Below are 27,524 nucleotides of genomic sequence, written 5' to 3'. Positions count from 1 at the left end.
TTTCAGAGCAGCCATTGTAAAAATTCTCCCAATTTAGGTACCCAACTCTACTGATGTAACTGCTTGACACTTTAGGTTACCCTCCCCTAGGAACCAAGGGATTTGTTTGTGGAGGCGATGCCACATTGATCAACTCATCTGTTTCGGATTCAAATCTTGATTCTGGCACACAGAATTTCTTTCCAACTTCAGAACAAGTTGTGAATCATAAGGGATAATTGACTCTGACAAGACATGAAAACCATCAAAAAGACAGGTAGTACCCCCATGTCATGTCTGAGAAGGCCACACAATCAAAGTGTTGGAACTTCCGTCGTCATCCTTCAGAACCGACTTCAGTCAGGATTCAAATGGAGACCTCGACCAGCAGAGCCCAAGGTCCCTAGATATGTGAAGTGAATTAGATTGTTTTTTTTTTTTTTGAAAAACTTGACTCATACTATCAACTAGGCATCTATGCAAATGTTTATTACAGAACTCCATTTGTCACATCTTTAAAAACACCAAGAACTGCTGGGAACCATTGGACACACCACTCCCATATTCTCACACGATTACTCACGTTCGCCAGCGTCTTCAGCAGGTGTCATCCACATCAAGTTCACACTTACAGATCAGATCAGTAACATGTAAGCACACCATACAGCATCCAAATCAGATAACAAGAAATACAAATATTCATCACATTCCACAACAGTAGGAGAATTCCGCACTTAATCAACACACATAAGAGCAGGGAAAAAGTTTCAAAGGTTTTTTGTTTGTTTTTTTTTAACAGGCATTTCTTGAAGTATTAAAGAATGTCCATGTTAGGGGAGGCGCTCGTAGCATCTGCAGCTTCCACTCACACACTCAGAAAGCAGTCAACTTGGGCTCTTTCACCGCACAACCAGTCCGCTTCACGCGTATCTCCGCTCGCTCACTCATTGCGTCATTCTTCGCCACAAGCCACCCTCAATCTCACTCATCAGTTCTTAAAATGTCAGTTGCGCAGTTCTTTCCATTCTTTCAAAATAGTGGATAAAAGTGAAAACACCCACCGTCTCTTAGAACATGCGAAGTGAAGCCGCCGTTTGATGGCATAGCATTTACAGGTGGGAAGTGGGAGAATGATACCGATATCACACCAAGTATGCTGCCAAAGAGGAGCTTCCTCACAGGAAAATGGAAGAGAGGTGAACTGCAGAAGAGATTTCAGTGAAGGCTTTTCTACACAACCTGATTGCAAATAAACCTGCACTTAAAACATTTCTTTCAACCGGATTCTTTCCCAATGCAAGATATTTAATTATGTGATAAAACAGAATAAAGGTAAAAGTACCAAAATTTATGCATTAGAGAATCCAGTTGAATTTAATACATCAAATGAGGAAAAATAGCACTTTACTCACATTCTTTCAAACAATCCACTAACATTTTCTAAATTAGCTCTAGCACATTTTTCATGTACAAAACATGTTCCACAAAGGTGTAGTCAGATACTTTTGGAAAAGAATCCTTTCTCAAAATACTTACCACACAAAACCTTTCATTTACATACCCCACCCAGATGACTTCGACTCCATACTAGAACCAAACCCTGAACTAAACCCACTACCACCAGCTGCAGAATTTGCTCCTGCTCCCCAGCCAAGACTGGCTGAGTTGGTGCCATAGTTACTGCTGCCTGTAGTGAAGGACTGACTCTGATCCCTGCTAGAACTTGTTCCAGTAGAAGTGCTGCCTGAGGTGGATGTTTGCTGCTGACTAGCTAACATACCCATCATCCCCCAACTACTCTGCAGAGCAGCTTGAGCAGCAGCCATCATAGCGGGGTTCAGACTGAAAGAACCAAAATTGGCAAGGTTACTATTAGTGTTGCTTCCCAACACGCTACGGTTACTACCAAAGGCCTGAGCTCCAAAACCATTCCCAAACCTAGCTGCACGGTCATATTGTCTGCTCCCATGTTTAGGCTCAGCATTAGAGATATGAACACTGACTCCTTTGACAATCAGGTCCTCGCCACAGAGAGACTGGGCAACCTGTGAGAGGGAAAATAAAATAAAATAAAAAAAGAAAAGAAGATAAACCAGGTCAGTCAGGTTCAAATTCCATTTAAGCAAAAGGCGACTTTGTACAATTCCCACATTATACCTGATCATCAGCAAATGTGACAAAAGCAAAAGCACGGAAAGGCTTTGGAATGAAGACATCTGTGACTTCACCATACTGCACAAAAAACTGCCGTAGGTCATCAGTGGTCATATCTTCTGTACAACGACCTACAAACACTTTGCGGCTCCTCAGTGGCTCGTCTGGACTTTGCTGGAAAGGAGGTTGGTTTAAAAGAAAAAGGAGAAAAAAAAAAGCAGCAGGTTGAACACTGTTACTGGAAAGGTAAAGTTGATCTGTCTCAACGAAAAAAAATGTGTGTGATTATAGGCATGGACATTACCATATTCACCTTCGAGTTAGGCAGCTTGCAGTCACACCATCTTCCGTCAATCATATGGCGCTGGGAGACCACCTTATCTTGAGCCTCGTACTCTCTGAACCTCACAAACCCGAATCCCTTTGAATTTCCAGTCTTGGCATCTCGTTTTACCTAAGCCAGTCAACAAGAAGCAATAATCATCATTAGTGCTGCATACTGTACAACTACACCATGAATAAAATATGCGTCATTTTAGTTTGCAGTGAGACATACCTGAACCATGATTACCTCTCCAAAGGTGCCAAAATAGTCTTTCAAGTCCTGCTCTGAAGTTTTCCAAGGAAGACCCAGTACGATTAGATCAGATGTCTTCATATCTCCTCTCTTCATTTTCACAGCAGAGGAAGCGTCAATTTCATCCATCTTCCTCTTGTTGTCTAATGAGCATATAAAAAGAACAATAATTTTATCCAGCACAATATAAAGATGCTCCATCAGCCAATACTGGATGTCACAATCTCAAACTCTCAAGATGATTACCCTATTTACTGGTGTACAATACATTGTAGAATATAAGCCACAACCAGGAAATGATATAATGGGAAAATATGAATATAAATGTCTTTTCTCTGTATTGAGGTAACATTCAATTTTTGTTCATAATGGACACCTTAATATTTAGGATTTACAAAATGAAGGGGGAAAATGTGCATATTCAATAATTACAGCCATCTCACTGAAACAGCAGCTATTAGTCGATACTTTAAGTACAAATAAATATGGACAAACATCAAATTCAAATGGTTCATGTATATTTAAAATCATGTAAATGTTCGACCATGACTTCGTAAACTGACTTCATTACTTCATCAGTAAACAACTTGAACAAGCTGCTCAAGGTTAGACTAGAATTGACTTATTTGAGCACTATGGCACCACAGCAGAGGTTAGCTCAGCTCAATAGCTGCCTATTTGCTAAATTTTAAATTTTCATTATATTTATTGAGGTCCTCTCCATGCTTCATGCCATATCTAAGGTAACCTGTTCAATGGCAACAAAAAGCATTTTACTGTCATTTCTTAGCTTGGCCCGTACACTTACACTGTATAGTTGTTAAGTCCTTGACGGTTTTAACGATTAAACTAAATTCAAGCTTTTGTCATCAACCATAATGCCACGTAATGCTACACAATGGTACATGTGCATAAAATCACAGAATTGTCCAGTGGAAAAGGCCAGTTTCTGATCATCAAAACAGCGCATCCAAGTGCCGGAGCTGAATGGAGGATAAACCGAAGTAGTGACGTAGGACTGCGGTCTATCCACAGTACCGAGTTTAGATCCAAGCATTAAACCCTTCAAGTTTACCTTTTGGGTAGTTGACCACAAAGACCATGTTGCCCCATCCGGTCTCGGGCGCGTGCAGCACCCCCTCCACCAGACGCACGCCCCTCATGCACTGTGACACGGGGCTCCTGAAGCGCAGGCCGCACGCGCCTGGAAACTGAGCCGACACCGTGGACAGAAGAACGGTACCGTCGTCCTCGGACGGGATCTCCATGGGCTCCTCGTTTTCCTCCTCCGCCACACGAATGTACACTTCGGCCATTTTTAAGTCGCTAAAGGAAACTTTATTCAAATCCAAACTGTACTAAAGTTAGCAGTTAGCTCGCAAGCTAAGTCGCGGCTAACCTTAAGTTACGTTGCTAATGGGGCTAAAAATAAATAGTTATGTAAAGCGTATCACTGCCAAAGCGGCGTGGTATTCGGTTTAGTTTTAAATTTTAATTGTTTTAAAAGTTTATAAATAGCATTGAACCGCAAGAAGCTTCGGCCTTACTTTTCCTTTGTTCGTTGGCTCGCTCATTTACGCCCCGTCTACTTCAAAAGAAATGTCTTCCTCAGAAACGTTTATGAATATGTTATGGAATTTATTCCTGAGTGTGAACTAATGTATTCGAGTTAAGAAGACATCTTACAGGGAAGAGAAAAACAAAAGCATGAGGGTGTTTGTCCCAAATGGCATCGTGTAAAGATTGTGCGGAAATGACGTCATGTTGGGAAGGTTTCATTTTTACAGCGGGAGCTTGTGTGGCGTTTCTGATTAATATAGCTTGTAATTCACTCATTCGCGTATATAATGATGCACAGCTAACAAGACTTTTTGAAAAGTTAGTTTGAGCAAGGACATTTGTAAAATCTTCGTGTTTTATTGTTAATAACGGCGTTGATTACATTACCTTCCCCCTTAATTAAAGCCGATTTTGGCGCCGTCGGTGACTGGCAGAGGGGAAAATGGCGGTTTTAAAAAGCTTTAAGAAACTTTGAAATAAACAAATCGGTAAAGTTGAGACTGCATTTCATAATGGAAAATATTTGACAATGTCGTGATTTTTTAATTTAGGTATATTTACGAAGATGTTCAAGTGTCTGATTTGTCCGATTTTCACGATTGACTCACTTCAATTACTCTTACATAAAAATACCACCAGAGGGCACTCAGAGGAGTGCATGCTTCCGCCATGTTTGTACGTACTTAAGTGCCAGGTAGAGGTGGGCGATACTGGGAATTTTGGTATTGTTCCAAAACCAAGTAAATACAGGCCCAGTATCGCCGATATCGATACCGATACTGATACTTTTTCATATTTAAGCTTCATACATCCAAAGGATCCAAAAGACCTATGATAGACAAAATACGTTATCACAATCAACATTTTTGTTTAAAAAATATCACTCAACACAACTTAAAACAAAATCTCCTGAGGTAGAGGGCTGACAAACCACAATACAAGGGTGCGCTGCTCCATGTTGTGTGACAGCGCAGCGCTGCTCTTACAGAGAGTAGACTTTGATGAATCTGTGTGCGCTGCAGTCAGTGTGTGTGGGAGAGGAAGAAAAGCTTGAGTATCGATCTTTTTACACAAGCATCGTTCAATATCAATACCAGCGTTGGTATCGATATTAAGATCGATCCGAACACCTATAGTGCCAGGCAAGCATTTATAAACCATCCTCTACCACTCATCACCACTCAGAAGCTGCAGTAGTCTTTCTTGGTTGGGCCGAACCACTATTACGATTTGTAATATTCTGCGCACATCCACACTCTGGCCTCATCACCAAGAAAAGATCACCTAAAGTACTCCCACAGAAACGAATAACTGCACTCCAAAACAATGCATTACTTGCCGATGTAATAATTTGACAATGTTTTCAGTCACACGAATGGCAAAAATTTCAACTAAATCATGATTTCTTACCCTCTCACTGATGCATGTGTGTGGCTTTGCACCATGTTGGATGTCTACTTGTATACATCCGGGAAACCTCAAAAGTAGTCCGGCAGCCAAACTGAAGCCCATCTTGCAGTGATGATTGCACAGCAGTCAGAAGCCGCGGGCAGTGTGCTTATAAACTGCATGCGACAGGAAGTTGAACAGCAGAGAATAAATTCTGAAAAATTGTAGAGCTGTTTCAAGAATATTAATCAAATGAAAAGGACTAAAGAAGCAATGCATGCCCTGAGCACGTATATCAATGTTTTTAGGCACTAAATCACTTCGGCAAAGTGGCCAATCCGAAGGCAAGAATTCATGCTTCCGTGACTGGCCATTAAGTGAAAACACGCTGGATCTGTATGCTGTTCTCCTGAAATCAGCCTCTCTTTTTTTTTTTTTTGTTTTTGGCAAAATTTCCTGTATATTTGTTTTGAAAATTGTGTCAGGAGCATGGCTCAAGCAGAGGGTCACCCCTTTGAGTCTGGTCTGCTTGAGGTTTCTTCCTCAAATCATCAGAGGGGAGTTTTTCTTTATCACTGTTGCCTGTGTGCTTGCTCTGGGGGTTGGTAAGGTTAGACTTTACTTGTGTGAAGGGCCTTGAGGCAACTTTGTTGTGATTTGGTGCTATATAAATGAAATTAAATTGAAAAAAAATGTATTTTTTTATTGTCACTAACGGTCAGCTGACAGCTGTCATTGCCTACAACTATGAGATTTATACACCAAGCTTACCTGAAATGAACCATTGTAGATTAAATTGACTTTATTGACGAGTCTTACCCATTTGAAAAGTGACCAAATTACATGTACAGTAGTGTTCAGAATAATAGTAGTGCTATGTGACTAAAAAGATTAATCCAGGTTTTGAGTATATTTCTTATTGTTACATGGGAAACAAGGTACCAGTAGATTCTCACAAATCCAACAAGACCAAGCATTCATGATATACACACTCTTAAGGCTATGAAATTGGGCTATTAGTAAAAAAAAAAAAAGTAGAAAAGGGGGTGTTCACAATAATACAATCCCTGGCAATAATTATGGAATCACCGGCCTTGGAGGATGTTCATTCAGTTGTTTAATTTTGTAGAAAAAAAGCAGATCACAGACATGACACAAAACTAAAGTCATTTCAAATAGCAACTTTCTGGCTTTAAGAAACACTATAAGAAATCAGGAAAAAAAATTGTGGCAGTCAGTAACAGTTACTTTTTAGACCAAGCAGAGGGAAAAAAAAAAAAAATGGAATTACTCAATTCTGAGGAATAAATTATGGAATCACCCTGTAAATTTTCATCCCCAAAACTAACACCTGCATCAAATCAGATCTGCTTGTTAGTCTGCATCTAAAAAGGAGTGATCACACCTTGGAGAGCTGTTGCACCAAGTGGACTGACATGAATCATGGCTCCAACACTAGAGATGTCAATTGAAACAAAGGAGAGGATTATCAAACTCTTAAAAGAGGGTAAATCATCACGCAATGTTGCAAAAGATGTTGGTTGTTCACAGTCAGCTGTGTCTAAACTCTGGACCAAATACAAACAACATGGGAAGGTTGTTAAAGGCAAACATACTGGTAGACCAAGGAAGACATCAAAGCATCAAGACAGAAAACTTAAAGCAATATGTCTCAAAAATCGAAAATGCACAACAAAACAAATGAGTAATGAATGGGAGGAAACTAGAGTCAACGTCTGTGACCGAACTGTAAGAAACCGCCTAAAGGAAATGGGATTTACATACAGAAAAGCTAAACGAAAGCCATCATTAACACCTAAACAGAAAAAAAACAAGGTTACAGTGGGCTAAGGAAAAGCAATCGTGGACTGTGGATGACTGGATGAAAGTCATATTCAGTGATGAATCTCGAATCTGCATTGGGCAAGGTGATGATGCTGGAACTTTTGTTTGGTGCCGTTCCAATGAGATTTATAAAGATGACTACCTGAAGAGAACATGTAAATTTCCACAGTCATTGATGATATGGGGCTGCATGTCAGGTAAAGGCACTGGGGAGATGGCTGTCATTACATCATCAATAAATGCACAAGTTTACATTGATATTTTGGACACTTTTTTTATCCCATCAATTGAAAGGATGTTTGGGGATGATGAAATCATTTTTCAAGATGATAATGCATCTTGCCATAGAGCAAAAACTGTGAAAACATTCCTTGCAAAAAGACACATAGGGTCAATGTCATGGCCTGCAAATAGTCCAGATCTTAATCCAATTGAAAATCTTTGGTGGAAGTAGAAGAAAATGGTCCATGACAAGGCTCCAACCTGCAAAGCTGATCTGGCAACAGCAATCAGAGAAAGGTGGAGCCAGATTGATGAAGAGTACTGTTTGTCACTCATTAAGTCCATGCCTCAGAGACTGCAAGCTGTTATAAAAGCCAGAGGTGGTGCAACAAAATACTAGTGATGTGTTGGAGCGTTCTTTTGTTTTTCATAATTCCATAATTTTTTCCTCAGAATTGAGTGATTCTATATTTTTTTCCCTCTGCTTGGTCTAAAAAAGTAACCGTTACTGACTGACCGTTTCCTGATTTCTTATAGTGTTTCTTAAAGCCAGAAAGTTGCCATTTGAAATGACTTTAGTTTTGTGTCATGTCTGTGATCTGCTTTTTTTCTACAAAATTAAACAACTGAATGAACATCCTCCGAGGCCGGTGATTCCATAATTTTTGCCAGGGGTTGTAGTAGCATCTGCTGTTGATGCTACAAACTCAAAACTATTATGTTCAAACTGCTTTTTTAGCAATCCTGTGAATCACTAAACTAGTATTTAGTTGTAAAACCACAGTTTTTCATGATTTCTTCACATCTGCGAGGCATTCATTTTTTTGGTTTGGAACCAAGATTTTGCTGGTTTACTAGTGTGCTTGGGGTCATTGTCTTATTGAAATACCCATTTCAAGGGCATGTCCTCTTCAGCATAAGGCAACATGACCTCTTCAAGTATTTTGACAAATCCAAACTAGAGAACAGCCTATAATTTTTTGCACCTGCGTATACGTTTCCCCCTCTCCAATCAACTTTTTAATCAAACTACGCTGTTCTTCTGAACAATGTCTTGAACATCCCATTTTCCTCAGGCTTTCAAAGAGAAAAGCATGTTCAACAGGTGCTGGCTTCATCCTTAAATAGGGGACACCTGATTCACACCTGTTTGTTCCACAAAATTGACAAACTCACTGACTGAATGCCACACTACTATTATTGTGAACACCCCTTTTCTACTTTTTTTTTTTTACTAATAGCCCAATTTCATAGCCTTAAGAGTGTGCATATCATGAATGCTTGGTCTTGTTGGATTTGTGAGAATCTACTGAATCTACTGGTACCTTGTTTCCCATGTAACAATAAGAAATATACTCAAAACCTGGATTAATCTTTTTAGTCACATAGCACTACTGTTATTCTGAACACTACTGTATTTGTATTGAGTTTGGCAATATTTTCACAGAGAAAACCCGCCCCTCAAGGTTAAACGGCCGGATGACCGACCTTGAGATTTGATGTTTTAGTGACGTTTTCAGTGCCATGTTGTAACATGGCAAATGAGAAGCTTTGAATCACCTCCAGCCCTTATTACGGAGATATCTTGGAAAACATGAAACATGTTTTTCTAACAATTATATATCTTTCAGATAGTCACTCATACCATTTGATTACAAATGATTTAGTGAGCAAGCTTTACATTCATTGTCTCTAGTTATAATGGGTGCAGATTCAGTTTTGGAATATTTTTGATTTTATATATATATATATATATATATATACACACACACACACACACACACAAATCATGACAATACCCAAAGTTACCACCGGTGTGCAGGTCAGAAATATTATTGCATTTATATACCATAGTTTAAAATTAAGTAAAATTAGTCAAGGTCTACGTTACTCAGTTTTAATGAAATCTGAGTAATGGGTACCAGGCTGACTAGCCTGTGTATCAGATGTACTCCTTACAAACCAGGTCATTAGCAGGTATTTGTACTGTTGACAGTTTTATCAGTACGGCAAAGCGATGCCAGGAGTGTGTAAATGCTGTGGGAGGGTAGCATATCATCGCAGCTAACGAAGTCGAGCAGAGGTTATGTTTTCAACCGTCTGTTTATGAACAGCCTGTAACCTGCAATCTTTCATATAGTTATGAAATTTGTACAGAGGATTCATATCCTGATAGGCAAGAACTAATTAAATTTTCAAGGTCACAGATCAAAGTCATGAAGAATCTTGTTTCTGTTCCGTTATGGATTTACCTCCACCACCAAAATTGGATGGAGGTTCCAATTTTATACCTGTATCTTACAGTTATCAGTCGGAACCAAAGTGCTAAAAAGCAATGAGAAATTGTTCTGTGAAAATTATCTGAAAGGATTCATAAACTGAACAAGTTGGGGGGAAAAAAACCTGACACCACCACAAAAACTGCATCAACTAAGTACATAATTTAGCTTATGAAAAGCCACATCTAACAGGCCGTTGCCCCTGAAAATTCTTTTCAAGGTAAAAATTTGTGGAATTGGAAGCTAGTGTTGGTGGTGGTTTGCGGTCTGCAAGCACAGTGCTCTAGTTTAACTTTGTTTTATGGGGTAATTTTCAGACATGACTGATTTGGGTTATTTGGTGGATTTTAATTGCGAAAAACTACCAAACCATCTAGAAGACTCTTAAGTACCAAAACAAATTATATATATATATATATACACACACACAATTATGTCCATTCATTTGGAATTATACAACATAACCTAAAATTTGTATCTGCCCCTTTAATAAATCATAGTAGTATAGTTGAACAAATTAACTGTACAAATCTTAGAAGCGACAGACTAGCATCCTGTCCAGGGTGTACCCCACCTCATGCCCTATGACTGCTGGGATAGGCTCCAGCTGCCGTGACCCAAAGATGAGTGAGTGAAACTTAGAATCACCTCAAACAGTAATATTTGAGAACTTTGACTAAAAGCTGAAGTGTGTTTTTTTTTGTTTGTTTTTAACATGTATCCCCAAACTTCTTATTCCCCCTTTCAATTGTGTGCTTAGTTTTATCAGTGTAACATGATGAAATTTTTCAGGATCTGTTGTACTACTAATGTGAGAACCTCACCTTAAGTACATCAACAGCTTCCTGTATTCATTGTTAAATGCAAACATGCGCCAATTTTCTCTCCACTTTTCCGGTTGGAAATGAATACAAATGTGTTCAAGTGAAATCAAAATGAGCTACATGGACTGAGAGCTTTATTTTGTCTATGATAAAAACTGTACATAAAGCATTGGCGTAGTGCGGCTACTGACAGTAGGGGGGAAGTTGGGATAGGGGGTGAAGACTTATTAAAAAAAATAATAATAAAAATAATAACCCAATGCAGTGTTGGGATCCATCTCAACAGCTTGAGATCTCAGCTTTTTTATTACAGTTTCAATCAATAACAGTACAATTTAGTACAGTATCTATCTTGCATCCAGCTCACCGTGGAACACCAACAGACTGAAATGAAATACAAAAAGTGAAAAGATACATAAGGGTGCAGAGCTCTATAATATTAATGGAAAGAGGAAAAAGGAATCCATCTCTGTTAAATTGCATTTTCACTTGTGGCCACATGTATACGTCACATTTATTGTACATCATCTCAGAAAAAAGTAAAGTGAAAGTATGCCACAACTTTAACAAAAGTGCTTCTCTATACAGTGAATTATTTAGATTTTCCAATTCTCAATTTAAGACAAAAGGGGGGAAAAATATACAAAAGTTTTCTTTGTGGACAGTATGTGAGGTGTTTGTTCCATTCAGCGAATACATCTTAAGGAGAGAAAGGACAGAATTTTCACAATGATTGTTATAGTTACAAAAATTGGCATTAATAGAACTGGTAAGCATTAATTTACACTAAGTATGGAGTCAATATTAAGTCGTTCTAGTCATACTCACTCTGGTGCATAGCATTACCAGTATTAGCATATGATGTAGTTTGCATCAACAACAAAAAAAAACAAACAAAAACAAACAGGGGGAGACTTCTAATAAGTTCAATCAATAGGTTTCTCTCCTTGTCAGAAAAAAAAGACTTTCACACCATTGAAAGCAAGTCTACAGCATGCACTTCTAAATTAACTAATGACAGACAAAATTAAATGTCTTAACTTAAAAACAGACCATTATTTTCAGACACTGATTTGTACATTTCATTCACAGAGTTGCAGCTGCAGTCCCAAGCAAAAGAAGTGAATATTTAGCCAGGTGAGGCGTTTCATCCCCCCTCCCCCCTCAAAAAAAAAAAAAAAGTAAAGAAACAATAATAAATTCTACCTCTAATGTTTAGACAAACCCCATTTATCTTAGCACCTACCTGCTACCCCATAACTTCCAACCCAAAGTCAAAAGGCATGTACAAGAATTAAGGGGGTTAAGCAAGTGACTTGATAACTTTTTGTACTGGAATGAGCATCCATAACGTGCTTGGAGAGCTAACAGCGTATTAGTCAAGGCAAAGCTTCTTCATGTGCAAAGCCTGTAATGAAAACAAAACTGATAGTATATAAACACATTTTGAAACCTGCTTGTGTAATATGATCCAAGCTTCTTACATCTGCATATTCTCTCCTCTGAGAATAATAAACCATCAGAATAGAATTCTTAAAAAAAAAAGTTAAATTTGTACAATTATACTCCAACATTTGCTTCAAGACACACACATTTGCATGGGATGATAGTGTTTTCTCTTTCAAGGTAACATAAAATGGTCCAAGGAGGAATGCACAAGTTTCTGAATTGATACCACAGGAGATCCTTTAACTAGGTGATAAACAATTGTGCTCTTCTTTGTGTAGGAAAGGCATCAGTTTCCCTTCGTTTTTGTGGTGTCCAAGTCAGTTTTAACAGTGTTGAAGATGCTGTGAACATTCTGAAGTTGTAATGGTCTTCCAGTCAACTTTGGAGTTAAAAAGAACATCTGGGGAAAAAAGAAATACACAAGACTAAAACTTGTAACAGATTTATTACTGCCAAAGCTGAATTTTGCAAAATTGCGCTTCCAAGGGCCAAGAGTCTAGCACACAATACTGTAATGAGAAATGTTTTATTTATGTTTAGGGGGGGATCACTAGAGTGCCTTTATTAGAGAGAAAAAAAAAAAGCAGTCATGTGACTCATGGTGCCATCTTGGGGCAAAAATAGTGTTTGCTTTTAATGTGTCTGTGTGTAAATCCAGTTACTCGACTAATCGTTTCAGCCCTAAAAAGGTCCATTCCGTAGTTGAGCACAGTTAGACTGAAAATGGTGCCATGTTCTGAGTTGACGACATTCTCCAATCAAGGCACTCTAGGAGTCACTGTTGAGGACTTAAAACACCACACACTGCAACAACAGCAAAAAAATAAAATTCAGATGCATGTCTGCTCCAGCTATTCATTTTCAGATGCTACACTGCACGTCCAAATACTGGACAAGCAAGAGCTACTTGGGGAAAAACAGCTGTAGCTTGTCCAGTAATTTAAGGGAGCCAAACTGGGCCAGATGTAAGCACAGCTTAACAAACAACAGCTTTACCATGGTTCATTAGCTTTTAATAACCCTACTAATAAGCATCAGAAAAATACAAGTTAGTGCAACAGCCTAAGAAAATGAAGACGCACATGCCACAAATAGACCGACCCCCCCCCCGTGTGATCTAAATGTGTGAATTAAAATTTTGTGAAAGTAAAAATAGTTCATTTTTTTTCTTCATCTTAGAAGACAGCTGCTTTCCAGGAGTTTAGAAAAAAGTGAGAATGCAGATGACACTGGGTAGATGCATTAAAACAGGTGTCAAACTGTTATCTAAACCACCGCATGCCACATAATTTCCAGAAGGTGTGTATGCACACGTCATGACCCAGGAAGATCGCAGTGGAATGGCATGTACCTAGCACAAAGGTGACAAACAATTCCGTATTTTCAGGTGATAAAACATGCAAGCCATTCTCCCTTTCCTCCTTTGTTTTCAATGCTCCTACTTCGCTTGGGGTTGCCAAAGCAGATCTGGTATGGATCCATGTTTTACACAGAATGCCTATTCTGATGCATATGGAGAATGGGATATGGTTGGCCTTGAACCAGGAATCTTGTGTTTGGGAAGCAAGAGCACAAATTGCACCACTGTTCTGCATATGCAAGCCCTTATAGCTGTACCAATAAGAGGACATTTAGTTTTACAGATCTCAATCAGACCCAGAAAGATTAGCTACATGATTAGCAGTGATGTAGAAAGATTCATAAGGCCGTTAAACATTTTCAGGTTGACTCAATATCTCTTTTGTCAGCTGTTTTATTTCTGATTCATGAGTAAATCTGGCACACTGTAAATTGATGTGACTTTTGAGAAAGCAGTGATGTGAATAATTTGCAGGTTTTGTCTGAAAACTATCAATGCATTTTGTTTTACTACTCTGTATCTCTAATTCCTTAAGAGGAATTAGAGATATGTGCTTAAACTCAAAATTCTACACTCTGCCACACTATTTGCTTGCATGTATTATATAATCAGTGATAGCAAATATTGTGATGAAACACCTGAACGAAACTGGTCAACCTCTAAATGTAACGTGACAAATAATAAAATCAAATGATCTCACCCTGAAAATACTGGCTTGAATAATTTTCCTTCATGTACATCTTCATATGATGCTCTACCATTGTGTGAAGTTTTACTGAAATCCCCCAAGAGCTGTTTGTGCTTATGAGGTCGAGATCATGTGTACTAATTAAACACAAAATTCCAAGGAACCCCCTCTAAGCAGGCTTCTGCACTAGCTTTGAAATATATCAGTACCACGCACAAGTACATTTCAAAGCAAGTGATTGATGATTAAGGAGACATTGGCCAGCACTAAAACTTTTTACTTTTCAATCAATCAATTTTATTTATATAGCGCCAAATCACAACAAACAGTTGCCCCAAGGTGCTTTATATTGTAAGGCAAGGCCATACAATAATTACGTAAAAACCCCAACGGTCAAAACGACCCCCTGTGAGCAAGCACTTGGCGACAGTAGGAAGGAAAAACTCCCTTTTAACAGGAAGAAACCTCCAGCAGAACCAGGCTCAGGGAGGGGCAGTCTTCTGCTGGGACTGGTTGGGGCTGAGGGAGAGAACCAGGAAAAAGACATGCTGTGGAGGGGAGCAGAGATCAATCACTAATGATTAAATGCAGAGTGGTGCATACAGAGCAAAAAGAGAAAGAAACACTCAGTGCATCATGGGAACCCCCCAGCAGTCTAAGTCTATAGCAGCATAACTAAGGGATGGTTCAGGGTCACCTGATCCAGCCCTAACTATAAGCTTTAGCAAAAAGGAAAGTTTTAAGCCTAATCTTAAAAGTAGAGAGGGTGTCTGTCTCCCTGATCCGAATTGGGAGCTGGTTCCACAGGAGAGGAGCGTGAAAGCTGAAGACTCTGCCTCCCATTCTACTCTTACAAACCCTAGGAACTACAAGTAAGCCTGCAGTCTGAGAGCAAAGCGCTCTATTGGGGTGATATGGTACTATGAGGTCCCTAAGATAAGATGGGACCTGATTATTCAAAACCTTATAAGAAGAAGAATTTTAAATTCTATTCTAGAATTAACAGGAAGCCAATGAAGAGAGGCCAATATGGGTGAAATATGCTCTCTCCTTCTAGTCCCCGTCAGTACTCTAGCTACAGCATTTTGAATTAACTGAAGGCTTTTCAGGGAGCCAAGTCGGGAGTTAAAGATAATCAACAGCATGCCACCCCGCTCGCCACCCCCGACACACAATTTATGATAAAAAAAAGTCTCTAGAAATGTAATATTTAACTTTCCTTGTGATCTAGTGTTATAAAAAAAACTAATATAAATGAATTAAAATTAACTAAAATCACAATACATCAAATGATCAAAATCCAATATTTGTAGAATCTCATTTATTATTTATTGGGGGAGGTGATGGTCTGGTGGTTAAGGTGTGGGCCTTGAGACCAGAAGATCCTCAGTTCAAATCCCAGCCTGACTGGAAAAATCACTAAGGGCCCTTGGGCAAGGTCTTTAATCCCCTATTGCTCCCGGTGTGTACTGAGCGCCTTGTGTGGCAGCACCCTCACACTGGGGAGAATGTGAGGCATAATTTGTAAAGCGCTTTGAGCATCTGATGCAGATGAAAAAGCACTATATAAATGCAGTCCATTTATTATGTGGGTAAGTCACTGGGAAATTTTAAAATAAATTAATCCTTAGAAGGGAGGGAGTGAAGCACCCAAGGTGGAGGTAGAATTTCCTGGGAAATTTAAAATTTTCAAACACACATACATTGAAATGTAAACTTGGAATATTGTCAATTTTCACTGAAAATTTTAAATACAACGTAATGCTAAAATAACCTTAGCTGTATGAGCATTGTGTTATTTATAATTTGCAGTTTAATTATTACGATCCTATTGTCTTGAGTACAATTTGCACATGTTCAAATCAAAATCACCTGTTCATGTTGTGCAAATCAAGGAATATTTGCAAATCACCCTCTGTGCAGTTGCATTTTAATATTAATAAGACAAATGTAAAGTGTCCCTGCCACGCTATGACGCTTTTACATATTCTTGTAGAATAAAAAAAGGTTTTTCCACGTCTTTTTTTTTTTTTTTTAACCATAAAATTACACTGAACAAGTATTTAGACGTTTCGTTATCCATCTGAGATTTTGAATTTTTCGCTGCGACGGATGTGACGTCATTCGAGTAGATGTCTTGCAGCGCGGCTCTGCTTACCAATACGGCAGACACGGACAGTGAAGGCATAGTGCATGATTATAGCGAAGATTTAAGTGACATAGATTGTTTTTGAAGATGATGATGAAAGGAAGCCATGGTAAAAATAAGCGGCTCCAAACCGTGTATGTTCCAGCCGAACGCAACAAAGAGGATGAAGCTGCAGCTGTCAGCAGCAGCGTTGAGGAGGACGATATAAGCTGCTGAATGGTTTGTTCACTCACCACTTTCTTATAAACGATCATTTATTCCTGGCACGGTGTGTTTGTCCATCCATCCATCCAATTTCTTCCGCTTTATCCAGAGTCGGGTCGCAGGGGCAGTAGCTCAAGCAAAGCCGCCCAGGCCTCCCGATCCACATACACCTCCCCCAGCTCCTCCGGGGGAACCCCAAGGCATTCCCAAGCCAGCCGAGAGATGTAGTCCCTCCAGCGTGTCCTGGGTCTTCCCCGGGGCCTCCTCCCAATGGGACGTGCCCGGAACACCTCTCCAGCGAGGTGTCCAGGGGGCATCCGGAAAAGATGCCCAAGCCACCTCAAATGACTCCTTTCAACGTGGAGGAGCAGCGGCTCGACTCCAAGCTCCTCCCGAGTGACCGAGCTCCTCACCCTATCTCTAAGGGAGCGCCCAGCCACCCTGCGGAGGAAACTCATCTCGGCCGCTTGTACTCGCGATCTCGTTCTGTCATGAGCCAAACCTCATGACCGTAGGTGAGGATTGGAACGTAGATTGATCGGTAAATCGAGAGCTTTGCCCCCCTACTCAGCTCTCTCTTCACCACGATGGTCCGACACAGCGACCGCATCACTGCAGATACTACACCGATCCGTCTATCGATCTCACGCTCCATCCGTCCCTCACTCGTGAACAAGACCCCGAGATACTTAAACTCCTCCACTTGAGGCAAGGACACTCCACCGACCTGAAGAGGGCAAAGCACCTTTTTCCGGTCAAGAACCATGGCCTCGGATTTGGAGGTGCTGATTTTCATCCCGGACGCTTCACACTCGCCTGCAAACCGCCCCAGTGCACGCTGAAGGTCCTGATTTGACGAAGCCAACAGAACCACATCCTCCGCAAACAGCAGAGACGAGATTCTGTGGTTCCCAAACCAGACCCCCTCTACACCCTGGCTGCGCCTAGAAATTCTGTCCATAAAAATAAGGAACAGAACCGGTGACAAAGGGCAGCCCTGGCGGAGGCCAACGTGCAGTGGAAACAGGTTTGACTTACTACCAGCAATGCGAACCAAGCTCCTGCTGCGGTCGTAAAGGGACCAGATAGCCCTTAGCAAAGGACCCCCCCCCCCCCCGTACTCCCGGAGCACTCCCCACAGGGTGCCCCGAGGGACACGGTCGAACGCCTTCTCCAGATCCACAAAACACATGTGGACTGGTTGGGCGAACTCCCATGAACCCTCGAGCACCCGATGGAGTGTGTAGAGCTGGTCCAGTGTGCCGCGACCAGGACGAAAACCACACTGCTCCTCCTGAATCCGAGGTTCGAACATCGGTTGAATTCTCCTCTCCAGTACTCTGGAATAGACCTTACCGGGGAGGCTGAGGAGTGTGATCGCCCAATATTGGAACACACCCTCCGGTCCCCCTTCTTAAACAGAGGGACCACCACCACGGTCTGCCAATCCAGAGGCACTGTCCCCAATCGCCACGTGATGTTGCAGAGGCGTGTCAACCAAGACAGTCCCACAACATCCACAGACTTAAGGTACTCAGGACGGATTCCATCCACCCCAGGAGCCTTGCCACCGAGGAGCTTTCTAACCACCTCGGTGACTTCGGCCTGGGTAATGGATGAGTCCACCTCTGAGTCCCCAGTCTCTGCTTCCTCTTCGGAAGACGTGACGATGGGATAGAGGAGATCCTCAAAGTACAACAACAACAACATCCCCAGTCAGGGTCAACAGCTCCCCACCCGCACCGTAAACAGTGCTGTTGGAGAGCTGCTTTCGCCTCCTGAGGTGTCGGACGGTTTGCCAGAATCTCTTCGAGGCCGACCGATAGTGCTCCATAGCCTTCCCGAACCCAAGTTTTTGCCTCTGCGACTGCACGGGCTGCGGCACGCTTGGCCTGCCGGTACCTGTCAGCTGCCTCTGGGGTCCCACCTACAAACAAAGATAAGTAGGACTCCTTCAGCTTAATGGCATCCCTTACTTCCGGTGTCCACCACCGGGTTCGGGGACTGCTGCCGCGACAGGCACCAGAGACCTTGCGACCACAGCTACGAGCGGCCGCATCGACAATGGAGGTGGAGAACATGGTCCACTTGGACTCCATGTCTCCAACCTCCCCCGGGATCTGGGAGAAGCTCTCCCGGAGGTGGGAGTTGAATACCTCGCTGACACAGGGTTCCGCCAGTCGTTCCCAGAAGACCCTCAAGATACGTGAATACTTTCCAGATACATTATAAACCTCCCTTTCATCATCATAACTTTAATGTACACTGTACATGTTTGGATAATTTTCCCCCAGCAGTTTAACCAGGAACCTGCAGATGTAATGCAAAAACTAAATTTAGCATCAAAGTGCTGAGATTATAAACGGTGCAAATCATATGATCCAATTAGAATACAGATTAGAAAAAAAGTGATACAATCAGACTGAACAACCTAATATTTTGACTTATAATTAATAAAAACCCAAAGTTATTTCAGAGCAGCCATTGTAAAAATTCTCCCAATTTAGGTACCCAACTCTACTGATGTAACTGCTTGACACTTTAGGTTACCCTCCCCTAGGAACCAAGGGATTTGTTTGTGGAGGCGATGCCACATTGATCAACTCATCTGTTTCGGATTCAAATCTTGATTCTGGCACATAGAATTTCTTTCCAACTTCAGAACAAGTTGTGAATCATAAGGGATAATTGACTCTGACAAGACATGAAAACCATCAAAAAGACAGGTAGTACCCCCATGTCATGTCTGAGAAGGCCACACAATCAAAGTGTTGGAACTTCCGTCGTCATCCTTCAGAACCGACTTCAGTCAGGATTCAAATGGAGACCTCGACCAGCAGAGCCCAAGGTCCCTAGATATGTGAAGTGAATTAGATTGTTTTTTTTTTTGTTTGAAAAACTTGACTCATACTATCAACTAGGCATCTATGCAAATGTTTATTACAGAACTCCCTTCATTTGTCACATCTTTAAAAACACCAAGAACTGCTGGGAACCATTGGACACACCACTCCCATATTCTCACACGATCACTCACGTTCGCCAGCGTCTTCAGCAGGTGTCATCCACATCAAGTTCACACTTACAGATCAGATCAGTAACATGTAAGCACACCATACAGCATCCAAATCAGATAACAAGAAATACAAATATTCATCACAACATTCCACAACAGTAGGAGAATTCCGCACTTAATCAACACACATAAGAGCAGGGAAAAAGTTTCAAAGGTTTTTTTTTTTTTTTAACAGGCATTTCTTGAAGTATTAAAGAATGTCCATGTTAGGGGAGGCGCTCGTAGCATCTGCAGCTTCCACTCACACACTCAGAAAGCAGTCAACTTGGGCTCTTTCACCGCACAACCAGTCCGCTTCACGCGTATCTCCGCTCGCTCACTCATTGCGTCATTCTTCGCCACAAGCCACCCTCAATCTCACTCATCAGTTCTTAAAATGTCAGTTGCGCAGTTCTTTCCATTCTTTCAAAATAGTGGATAAAAGTGAAAACACCCACCGTCTCTTAGAACATGCGAAGTGAAGCCGCCATTTGATGGCATAGCATTTACAGGTGGGAAGTGGGAGAATGATACTGATATCACACCAAGTATGCTGCCAAAGAGGAGCTTCCTCACAGGAAAATGGAAGAGAGGTGAACTGCAGAAGAGATTTCAGTGAAGGCTTTTCTACACAACCTGACTGCAAATAAACCTGCACTTAAAACATTTCTTTCAACCGGATTCTTTCCCAATGCAAGATATTTAATTATGTGATAAAACAGAATAAAGGTAAAAGTACCAAAATTTATGCATTAGAGAATCCAGTTGAATTTAATACATCAAATGAGGAAAAATAGCACTTTACTCACATTCTTTCAAACAATCCACTAACATTTTCTAAATTAGCTCTAGCACATTTTTCATGTACAAAACATGTTCCACAAAAGTGTAGTCAGATACTTTTGGAAAAGAATCCTTTCTCAAAATACTTACCACACAAAACCTTTCATTTACATACCCCACCCAGATGACTTCGACTCCATACTAGAACCAAACCCTGAACTAAACCCACTACCACCAGCTGCAGAATTTGCTCCTGCTCCCCAGCCAAGACTGGCTGAGTTGGTGCCATAGTTACTGCTGCCTGTAGTGAAGGACTGACTCTGATCCCTGCTAGAACTTGTTCCAGTAGAAGTGCTGCCTGAGGTGGATGTTTGCTGCTGACTAGCTAACATACCCATCATCCCCCAACTACTCTGCAGAGCAGCTTGAGCAGCAGCCATCATAGCGGGGTTCAGACTGAAAGAACCAAAATTGGCAAGGTTACTATTAGTGTTGCTTCCCAACACGCTACGGTTACTACCAAAGGCCTGAGCTCCAAAACCATTCCCAAACCTAGCTGCACGGTCATATTGTCTGCTCCCATGTTTAGGCTCAGCATTAGAGATATGAACACTGACTCCTTTGACAATCAGGTCCTCGCCACAGAGAGACTGGGCAACCTGTGAGAGGGAAAATAAAATAAAATAAAAAAAGAAAAGAAGATAAACCAGGTCAGTCAGGTTCAAATTCCATTTAAGCAAAAGGCGACTTTGTACAATTCCCACATTATACCTGATCATCAGCAAATGTGACAAAAGCAAAAGCACGGAAAGGCTTTGGAATGAAGACATCTGTGACTTCACCATACTGCACAAAAAACTGCCGTAGGTCATCAGTGGTCATATCTTCTGTACAACGACCTACAAACACTTTGCGGCTCCTCAGTGGCTCGTCTGGACTTTGCTGGAAAGGAGGTTGGTTTAAAAGAAAAAGGAAAAAAAAACAAAGCAGCAGGTTGAACACTGTTACTGGAAAGGTAAAGTTGATCTGTCTCAACGAAAAAAATGTGTGTGATTATAGGCATGGACATTGCCATATTCACCTTCGAGTTAGGCAGCTTGCAGTCACACCATCTTCCGTCAATCATATGGCGCTGGGAGACCACCTTATCTTGAGCCTCGTACTCTCTGAACCTCACAAACCCGAATCCCTTTGAATTTCCAGTCTTGGCATCTTGTTTTACCTAAGCCAGTCAACAAGAAGCAATAATCATCATTAGTGCTGCATACTGTACAACTACACCATGAATAAAATATGCGTCATTTTAGTTTGCAGTGAGACATACCTGAACCATGATTACCTCTCCAAAGGTGCCAAAATAGTCTTTCAAGTCCTGCTCTGAAGTTTTCCAAGGAAGACCCAGTACGATTAGATCAGATGTCTTCATATCTCCTCTCTTCATTTTCACAGCAGAGGAAGCGTCAATTTCATCCATCTTCCTCTTGTTGTCTAATGAGCATATAAAAAGAACAATAATTTTATCCAGCACAATATAAAGATGCTCCATCAGCCAATACTGGATGTCACAATCTCAAACTCTCAAGATGATTACCCTATTTACTGGTGTACAATACATTGTAGAATATAAGCCACAACCAGGAAATGATATAATGGGAAAATATGAATATAAATGTCTTTTCTCTGTATTGAGGTAACATTCAATTTTTGTTCATAATGGACACCTTAATATTTAGGATTTACAAAATGAAGGGGGAAAATGTGCATATTCAATAATTACAGCCATCTCACTGAAACAGCAGCTATTAGTCGATACTTTAAGTACAAATAAATATGGACAAACATCAAATTCAAATGGTTCATGTATATTTAAAATCATGTAAATGTTCGACCATGACTTCGTAAACTGACTTCATTACTTCATCAGTAAACAACTTGAACAAGCTGCTCAAGGTTAGACTAGAATTGACTTATTTGAGCACTATGGCACCACAGCAGAGGTTAGCTCAGCTCAATAGCTGCCTATTTGCTAAATTTTAAATTTTCTTTATATTTATTGAGGTCCTCTCCATGCTTCATGCCATATCTAAGGTAACCTGTTCAATGGCAACAAAAAGCATTTTACTGTCATTTCTTAGCTTGGCCCGTACACTTACACTGTATAGTTGTTAAGTCCTTGACGGTTTTAACGATTAAACTAAATTCAAGCTTTTGTCATCAACCATAATGCCACGTAATGCTACACAATGGTACATGTGCATAAAATCACAGAATTGTCCAGTGGAAAAGGCATCAAAACAGCGCATCCAAGTGCCGGAGCTGAATGGAGGATAAACCGAAGTAGTGACGTAGGACTGCGGTCTATCCACAGTACCGAGTTTAGATCCAAGCATTAAACCCTTCAAGTTTACCTTTTGGGTAGTTGACCACAAAGACCATGTTGCCCCATCCGGTCTCGGGCGCGTGCAGCACCCCCTCCACCAGACGCACGCCCCTCATGCACTGTGACACGGGGCTCCTGAAGCGCAGGCCGCACGCGCCTGGAAACTGAGCCGACACCGTGGACAGAAGAACGGTACCGTCGTCCTCGGACGGCATCTCCATGGGCTCCTCGTTTTCCTCCTCCGCCACACGAATGTACACTTCGGCCATTTTTAAGTCGCTAAAGGAAACTTTATTCAAATCCAAACTGTACTAAAGTTAGCAGTTAGCTCGCAAGCTAAGTCGCGGCTAACCTTAAGTTACGTTGCTAATGGGGCTAAAAATAAATAGTTATGTAAAGCGTATCACTGCCAAAGCGGCGTGGTATTCGGTTTAGTTTTAAATTTTAATTGTTTTAAAAGTTTATAAATAGCATTGAACCGCAAGAAGCTTCGGCCTTACTTTTCCTTTGTTCGTTGGCTCGCTCATTTACGCCCCGTCGACTACTTCAAAAGAAATGTCTTCCTCAGAAACGTTTATGAATATGTTATGGAATTTATTCCTGAGTGTGAACTAATGTATTCGAGTTAAGAAGACATCTTACAGGGAAGAGAAAAACAAAAGCATGAGGGTGTTTGTCCCAAATGGCATCGTGTAAAGATTGTGCGGAAATGACGTCATGTTGGGAAGGTTTCATTTTTACAGCGGGAGCTTGTGTGGCGTTTCTGATTAATATAGCTTGTAATTCACTCATTCGCGTATATAATGATGCACAGCTAACAAGACTTTTTGAAAAGTTAGTTTGAGCAAGGACATTTGTAAAATCTTCGTGTTTTATTGTTAATAACGGCGTTGATTACATTACCTTCCCCCTTAATTAAAGCCGATTTTGGCGCCGTCGGTGACTGGCAGAGGGGAAAATGGCGGTTTTAAAAAGCTTTAAGAAACTTTGAAATAAACAAATCGGTAAAGTTGAGACTGCATTTCATAATGGAAAATATTTGACAATGTCGTGATTTTTTAATTTAGGTATATTTACGAAGATGTTCAAGTGTCTGATTTGTCCGATTTTCACGATTGACTCACTTCAATTACTCTTACATAAAAATACCACCAGAGGGCACTCAGAGGAGTGCATGCTTCCGCCATGTTTGTACGTACTTAAGTGCCAGGTAGAGGTGGGCGATACTGGGAATTTTGGTATTGTTCCAAAACCAAGTAAATACAGGCCCAGTATCGCCGATATCGATACCGATACTGATACTTTTTCATATTTAAGCTTCATACATCCAAAGGATCCAAAAGACCTATGATAGACAAAATACGTTATCACAATCAACATTTTTGTTTAAAAAATATCACTCAACACAACTTAAAACAAAATCTCCTGAGGTAGAGGGCTGACAAACCACAATACAAGGGTGCGCTGCTCCATGTTGTGTGACAGCGCAGCGCTGCTCTTACAGAGAGTAGACTTTGATGAATCTGTGTGCGCTGCAGTCAGTGTGTGTGGGAGAGGAAGAAAAGCTTGAGTATCGATCTTTTTACACAAGCATCGTTCAATATCAATACCAGCGTTGGTATCGATATTAAGATCGATCCGAACACCTATAGTGCCAGGCAAGCATTTATAAACCATCCTCTACCACTCATCACCACTCAGAAGCTGCAGTAGTCTTTCTTGGTTGGGCCGAACCACTATTACGATTTGTAATATTCTGCGCACATCCACACTCTGGCCTCATCACCAAGAAACGATCACCTAAAGTACTCCCACAGAAATGAATAACTGCACTCCAAAACAATGCATTACTTGCCGATGTAATAATTTGACAATGTTTTCAGTCACACGAATGGCAAAAATTTCAACTAAATCATGATTTCTTACCCTCTCACTGATGCATGTGTGTGGCTTTGCACCATGTTGGATGTCTACTTGTATACATCCGGGAAACCTCAAAAGTAGTCCGGCAGCCAAACTGAAGCCCATCTTGCAGTGATGATTGCACAGCAGTCAGAAGCCGCGGGCAGTGTGCTTATAAACTGCATGCGACAGGAAGTTGAACAGCAGAGAATAAATTCTGAAAAATTGTAGAGCTGTTTCAAGAATATTAATCAAATGAAAAGGACTAAAGAAGCAATGCATGCCCTGAGCACGTATATCAATGTTTTTAGGCACTAAATCACTTCGGCAAAGTGGCCAATCCGAAGGCAAGAATTCATGCTTCCGTGACTGGCCATTAAGTGAAAACACGCTGGATCTGTATGCTGTTCTCCTGAAATCAGCCTCTCTTTTTTTTTTTTTTTTTTTGGCAAAATTTCCTGTATATTTGTTTTGAAAATTGTGTCAGGAGCATGGCTCAAGCAGAGGGTCACCCCTTTGAGTCTGGTCTGCTTGAGGTTTCTTCCTCAAATCATCAGAGGGGAGTTTTTCTTTATCACTGTTGCCTGTGTGCTTGCTCTGGGGGTTGGTAAGGTTAGACTTTACTTGTGTGAAGGGCCTTGAGGCAACTTTGTTGTGATTTGGTGCTATATAAATGAAATTAAATTGAAAAAAAATGTATTTTTTTATTGTCACTAACGGTCAGCTGACAGCTGTCATTGCCTACAACTATGAGATTTATACACCAAGCTTACCTGAAATGAACCATTGTAGATTAAATTGACTTTATTGACGAGTCTTACCCGTTTGAAAAGTGACCAAATTACATGTACAGTAGTGTTCAGAATAATAGTAGTGCTATGTGACTAAAAAGATTAATCCAGGTTTTGAGTATATTTCTTATTGTTACATGGGAAACAAGGTACCAGTAGATTCTCACAAATCCAACAAGACCAAGCATTCATGATATACACACTCTTAAGGCTATGAAATTGGGCTATTAGTAAAAAAAAAAAAAAGTAGAAAAGGGGGTGTTCACAATAATACAATCCCTGGCAATAATTATGGAATCACCGGCCTTGGAGGATGTTCATTCAGTTGTTTAATTTTGTAGAAAAAAAGCAGATCACAGACATGACACAAAACTAAAGTCATTTCAAATAGCAACTTTCTGGCTTTAAGAAACACTATAAGAAATCAGGAAAAAAAATTGTGGCAGTCAGTAACAGTTACTTTTTAGACCAAGCAGAGGGAAAAAAAAAAAATGGAATTACTCAATTCTGAGGAATAAATTATGGAATCACCCTGTAAATTTTCATCCCCAAAACTAACACCTGCATCAAATCAGATCTGCTTGTTAGTCTGCATCTAAAAAGGAGTGATCACACCTTGGAGAGCTGTTGCACCAAGTGGACTGACATGAATCATGGCTCCAACACTAGAGATGTCAATTGAAACAAAGGAGAGGATTATCAAACTCTTAAAAGAGGGTAAATCATCACGCAATGTTGCAAAAGATGTTGGTTGTTCACAGTCAGCTGTGTCTAAACTCTGGACCAAATACAAACAACATGGGAAGGTTGTTAAAGGCAAACATACTGGTAGACCAAGGAAGACATCAAAGCATCAAGACAGAAAACTTAAAGCAATATGTCTCAAAAATCGAAAATGCACAACAAAACAAATGAGTAACGAATGGGAGGAAACTAGAGTCAACGTCTGTGACCGAACTGTAAGAAACCGCCTAAAGGAAATGGGATTTACATACAGAAAAGCTAAACGAAAGCCATCATTAACACCTAAACAGAAAAAAAACAAGGTTACAGTGGGCTAAGGAAAAGCAATCGTGGACTGTGGATGACTGGATGAAAGTCATATTCAGTGATGAATCTCGAATCTGCATTGGGCAAGGTGATGATGCTGGAACTTTTGTTTGGTGCCGTTCCAATGAGATTTATAAAGATGACTACCTGAAGAGAACATGTAAATTTCCACAGTCATTGATGATATGGGGCTGCATGTCAGGTAAAGGCACTGGGGAGATGGCTGTCATTACATCATCAATAAATGCACAAGTTTACATTGATATTTTGGACACTTTTTTTATCCCATCAATTGAAAGGATGTTTGGGGATGATGAAATCATTTTTCAAGATGATAATGCATCTTGCCATAGAGCAAAAACTGTGAAAACATTCCTTGCAAAAAGACACATAGGGTCAATGTCATGGCCTGCAAATAGTCCAGATCTTAATCCAATTGAAAATCTTTGGTGGAAGTTGAAGAAAATGGTCCATGACAAGGCTCCAACCTGCAAAGCTGATCTGGCAACAGCAATCAGAGAAAGGTGGAGCCAGATTGATGAAGAGTACTGTTTGTCACTCATTAAGTCCATGCCTCAGAGACTGCAAGCTGTTATAAAAGCCAGAGGTGGTGCAACAAAATACTAGTGATGTGTTGGAGCGTTCTTTTGTTTTTCATAATTCCATAATTTTTTCCTCAGAATTGAGTGATTCTATATTTTTTTCCCTCTGCTTGGTCTAAAAAAGTAACCGTTACTGACTGACCGTTTCCTGATTTCTTATAGTGTTTCTTAAAGCCAGAAAGTTGCCATTTGAAATGACTTTAGTTTTGTGTCATGTCTGTGATCTGCTTTTTTTCTACAAAATTAAACAACTGAATGAACATCCTCCGAGGCCGGTGATTC

General features: G+C 40.6%; 2 protein-coding genes across 10 annotated transcripts; both read right to left on the bottom strand.

The window, feature by feature from the left end:
- Positions 1-24: 24 nt before the first annotated feature.
- Positions 25-4,390, bottom strand: LOC117506732 (TAR DNA-binding protein 43-like). Of its 5 annotated transcripts, XM_034166307.1 has the most exons (7): positions 3,786-4,390; positions 2,690-2,853; positions 2,438-2,587; positions 2,137-2,307; positions 1,918-2,024; positions 563-1,821; positions 198-382 (listed from the first exon to the last, which is right to left on the bottom strand). In XM_034166307.1, exons 1-6 carry the CDS (start codon positions 4,024-4,026, stop codon positions 1,533-1,535), a joined length of 1,122 nt encoding a protein of 373 aa, XP_034022198.1. In that variant the 5' UTR covers positions 4,027-4,390; the 3' UTR covers positions 198-382; positions 563-1,532. The 5 variants fall into 5 exon arrangements, with proteins under 5 accessions (XP_034022194.1, XP_034022198.1, XP_034022195.1 ...); XM_034166303.1 differs by having other exon boundaries at positions 25-382; positions 1,041-2,024; XM_034166304.1 differs by lacking the exon at positions 198-382 and having other exon boundaries at positions 774-1,180; positions 1,516-2,024.
- Positions 4,391-11,096: 6,706 nt separating this feature from the next.
- Positions 11,097-23,602, bottom strand: LOC117506734 (TAR DNA-binding protein 43-like). Of its 5 annotated transcripts, none has more exons than XR_004559540.1 (6): positions 22,926-23,601; positions 21,842-22,005; positions 21,599-21,739; positions 21,289-21,459; positions 20,193-21,176; positions 11,097-12,678 (listed from the first exon to the last, which is right to left on the bottom strand). XR_004559540.1 is itself a non-coding variant. In XM_034166309.1 (6 exons), the coding sequence occupies exons 1-5, from the start codon at positions 23,164-23,166 to the stop codon at positions 20,685-20,687; spliced, it is 1,209 nt and encodes a 402-aa protein (XP_034022200.1). In that variant the 5' UTR covers positions 23,167-23,602; the 3' UTR covers positions 19,561-20,332; positions 20,668-20,684. The 5 variants fall into 5 exon arrangements, 3 of the variants coding, with proteins under 3 accessions (XP_034022200.1, XP_034022201.1, XP_034022199.1); XR_004559539.1 differs by lacking the exon at positions 11,097-12,678 and adding an exon at positions 19,175-19,531; XM_034166309.1 differs by lacking the exon at positions 11,097-12,678 and having other exon boundaries at positions 19,561-20,332; positions 20,668-21,176; positions 22,926-23,602.
- Between the last annotated feature and the right edge of the window lie 3,922 nt (positions 23,603-27,524).

The sequence above is a fragment of the Thalassophryne amazonica genome, chromosome 3, assembly GCF_902500255.1.
Source record: "Thalassophryne amazonica chromosome 3, fThaAma1.1, whole genome shotgun sequence".
NCBI lineage: Eukaryota > Metazoa > Chordata > Actinopteri > Batrachoidiformes > Batrachoididae > Thalassophryne > Thalassophryne amazonica.
The sequence above is the reverse complement of the archived record's forward strand: the minus strand, read 5'-3'. Positions and strand labels throughout refer to the sequence as shown.

Coding starts and splice junctions, on each gene's coding strand:
- LOC117506732 (XM_034166303.1), bottom strand. CDS start 4,026: ATGGCCGAAGTGTACATTCGTGTGGCGGAGGAGGAAAACGAGGAGCCC. Junction 2,854..3,785: donor TGTGGTCAACTACCCAAAAG/GTAAACTTGAAG, acceptor TATGCTCATTAG/ACAACAAGAGGAAGATGGAT. Junction 2,588..2,689: donor GAGAGGTAATCATGGTTCAG/GTATGTCTCACT, acceptor TGACTGGCTTAG/GTAAAACGAGATGCCAAGAC.
- LOC117506734 (XM_034166309.1), bottom strand. CDS start 23,166: ATGGCCGAAGTGTACATTCGTGTGGCGGAGGAGGAAAACGAGGAGCCC. Junction 21,740..21,841: donor GAGAGGTAATCATGGTTCAG/GTATGTCTCACT, acceptor TGACTGGCTTAG/GTAAAACAAGATGCCAAGAC. Junction 21,177..21,288: donor TCACATTTGCTGATGATCAG/GTATAATGTGGG, acceptor TCCCTCTCACAG/GTTGCCCAGTCTCTCTGTGG.